Source organism: Emiliania huxleyi (assembly GCF_000372725.1).
Source record: "Emiliania huxleyi CCMP1516 unplaced genomic scaffold EMIHUscaffold_276, whole genome shotgun sequence".
In the NCBI taxonomy this organism is placed as follows: Eukaryota; Haptophyta; order Isochrysidales; family Noelaerhabdaceae; genus Emiliania; species Emiliania huxleyi.
In genome coordinates, this window is record NW_005199962.1 from 121,795 (window position 1) to 124,466 (window position 2,672).

The window sequence follows — 2,672 nt, forward strand, 5'->3', positions numbered from 1 at the left end:
AGCGAGCGAGCTGTGCCGTCCGCGACCGAAAAAGAATTTTGCCGGGCCGCCGGTAAAGAATTTTCGACAAAGGGCGGTCGCACGAAACGATTCACGCGACAGGCGAGGCAGGAAAAGAATTGGAACCCGGAAAACGAAGAATCGACGCGCCGAGATGGATGCGCTGAGAAGAAGAAAAACATTTGTTAGTTGCCATTCAAAGGCCGTGTGTCGCGTGTGCTGCGCAACACGCTCGGCGCTGCTAGCCCGGCGAGGAGCGCCTTTGGGGCGGCGAGAAGGCGCCGGACGGCATTCACGACTCGAGGTGTGAAGAGACGCCGTTCGCACTTTGTGCCACGAATAGGGCTCAGATCGCCGACTCACGAGACGGCCATCGCGGTGCGTGTGCAGCACGTGCTCCTCTGCACGCGCCACGCTCTCAACGCGGCGCGCAGCGCCGCTAGAGCGGCTTGACGGCGAAAAAAAGACTTAGCGGCTTCGAGGTGTGAGGAGACAAAATTCACACTTTTCGACTCGGATAGGGCTCGAGGCGCCGATTTGTCAGACCCCGTTCACGGGCCGTGCTGCGCGTGTGCTGCGCTACACGCTCGGCGCCGTTAGCACGGCGCGGAGCGCCCTTGGGGCGGTGAGAGGGCGCCGGACGGCGCTCACGGCTCGAGGTGTGAAGAGACGCCGTTCACACTTTCTGCTATGAATAGGGCTCGGCTCGCCGACTCAAGAGACGGCCTTCGCGGTGCGTGCGCAGCGCGTGCACGTGCTCCTACGCACGCGCCGCGCTCTCCACGCGGCGCGCAGCGCCGCTAGAGCGGCTTGACGGCGAAAAAAAGACTTAGCGGCTTTGAGGTGTGAAAAGACGGTTCTCACACTTTTCGGCTCGGGTAGGGCTCGAGGCGCCGTTTTATCAGACGCCGTGCGAGGGGCGTGTCGCGCGTGTGCTGCGCTACGCGCTCGGCGCCGTTTGCACGGCGCGGAGCGCCCTTGGGGCGGTGAGAAGTTGCTGGACGGCGTTCACGGCGTCGAGGTGTGAAGAGACGGTTCTCACACTTTTCGACTCGGATAGGGCTCGAGGCGCCGAATCATCAGACGCCGTGCAAGATGCGTGTCGCGCGTGTGCTGCGGTACTCGCTCGGCACTGTTAGCGAGGCGCGGACCGCCATTGGGGCGGTGAGAAGGCGCTTGACGGCCTTCACGGTGTTGAGGTGTGAAGAGGCGCCGTTCACACCTTCTGCTATGAATAGGGCTCGGCTCGCCGACTCACGACACGGCCTTCACGGTGCGTACGCAGCGGCTGCTGCTCTGTACGCAGCGCTCTTTCCACGCGGCGCGCAGCGCCGCTAGAGAGGCTCGACGGCGAAAAAAAGACTTACCTTAAGGTAGCGGCTTTTCGACTCGGATAGGGCTAGAAGCGCTGTTTTATCAGACGCCGTGCAAGGGACGTGTCGCGTGTGCGCTGCGCTGCACGCTCGGCGCCGTTGGCACGGCGCGAAGCGCCCTTGGGGCGGAGATAGGTAGAAAGCTATAGTCTAAAGAGTCGTGTTTTCTTTCCATTTCTGGGGCTCCCAGGCCCCATTGTTTCCCTACCGATTTCCCAAAACTTTTTTTCTGCAGCGGGCGCCGCATACGCATACGCACCTCTCGCTCCTCTCGACCTCGATCCATGCCTCTCTCGATCAAATATCTCATCACACACCCCTCTCGCTCTCCGCTCTCACACACCTCTCGCTCATCTCGCGCGATCTCGATCATATCGCCCCTCTCGCTCTCCGCTCTCACACACCTCTCGCGTATCTCGTGCGATCTCGATAATTAATATTTAATCGCCTGATAGAGGAGATGGAGAGAGAGGGAGAGGGAGATACGGGGAGATACGGGAGATACGGGGAGATATGGGACGCGCAGCTCGTGCTCAGGTCCTCGCTGTCGCGCTCCTCGTGCTCGATCTCGGCTAATCTCGGCCAATCTCGGCTCATCTCGGCCAATCTCGGCTAATCTGATCGCGTCTCGCTGGTCGGTCAAACAATCACTGTGTAAAACACTGTCGCACCGAGTGTACCCTCCCTACACCACCAGGAGCCGCAAGATGACCGGCGTCGCGCCGTCGAGGAAGCGCTGCCACGCCTCGGCCTGCCCCGCCTCGGCGGGCGCGCTCTCGGCCGAGCTCTGCAACGAGAGGACCGTCGCGATGGCCGACCAGCGGCTCGGAGGCGCCGGCGGCTCGGGCGGCTCTGCGGGCGGCGCGGGCTGCGTGCTGCCCGCCGCCTGCTGTCCGGGCAGGCAGCGGGTGAGGCAGGAGAGGAGGGCGGCCGCGTCGGGGGGCGAGAGGCCCATCGCGCGGAGGGTGTCGGCGATGTCGGCGAGCCACCCAAAGAGGTCCCGCAGCTCGCGGGGCGAGGAGAGGATGCCTAATCAATTCATTGATTGATTGATTTAGTTATGAATTAAACGGGTCCCGCGGCTCGCGGGGCGAGGAGAGGATGCCTAATTAATTAATTAATTTAATTTAGTTATTAATTAAACAGGTCCCGCAGGCTCGTGGGGCGAGGAGAGGATGCCGCACGTCTCGACGACAGCGCGCAGCAGCGGCCGCATGCGCGAGCTCACTGCGGCGACCGTTGAGCGCAGGGCGACCGCCGGTCGGTCGGGGCCGAGAGCGGTGGGCAGCGCGGCCAGCA

The 2,672-nt window shown here is 62.6% G+C and overlaps 1 protein-coding gene across 1 annotated transcript; it reads right to left on the reverse strand.

Moving 5' to 3' along the window:
- Positions 1 to 2,058: 2,058 nt before the first annotated feature.
- EMIHUDRAFT_238800 (hypothetical protein) lies at positions 2,059 to 2,589 on the reverse strand (the record flags this gene model as incomplete). Its single annotated transcript, XM_005776621.1, has 2 exons — positions 2,059 to 2,379; positions 2,518 to 2,589. The coding sequence occupies 2 exons, from the start codon at positions 2,587 to 2,589 to the stop codon at positions 2,059 to 2,061; spliced, it is 393 nt and encodes a 130-aa protein (XP_005776678.1).
- Between the last annotated feature and the right edge of the window lie 83 nt (positions 2,590 to 2,672).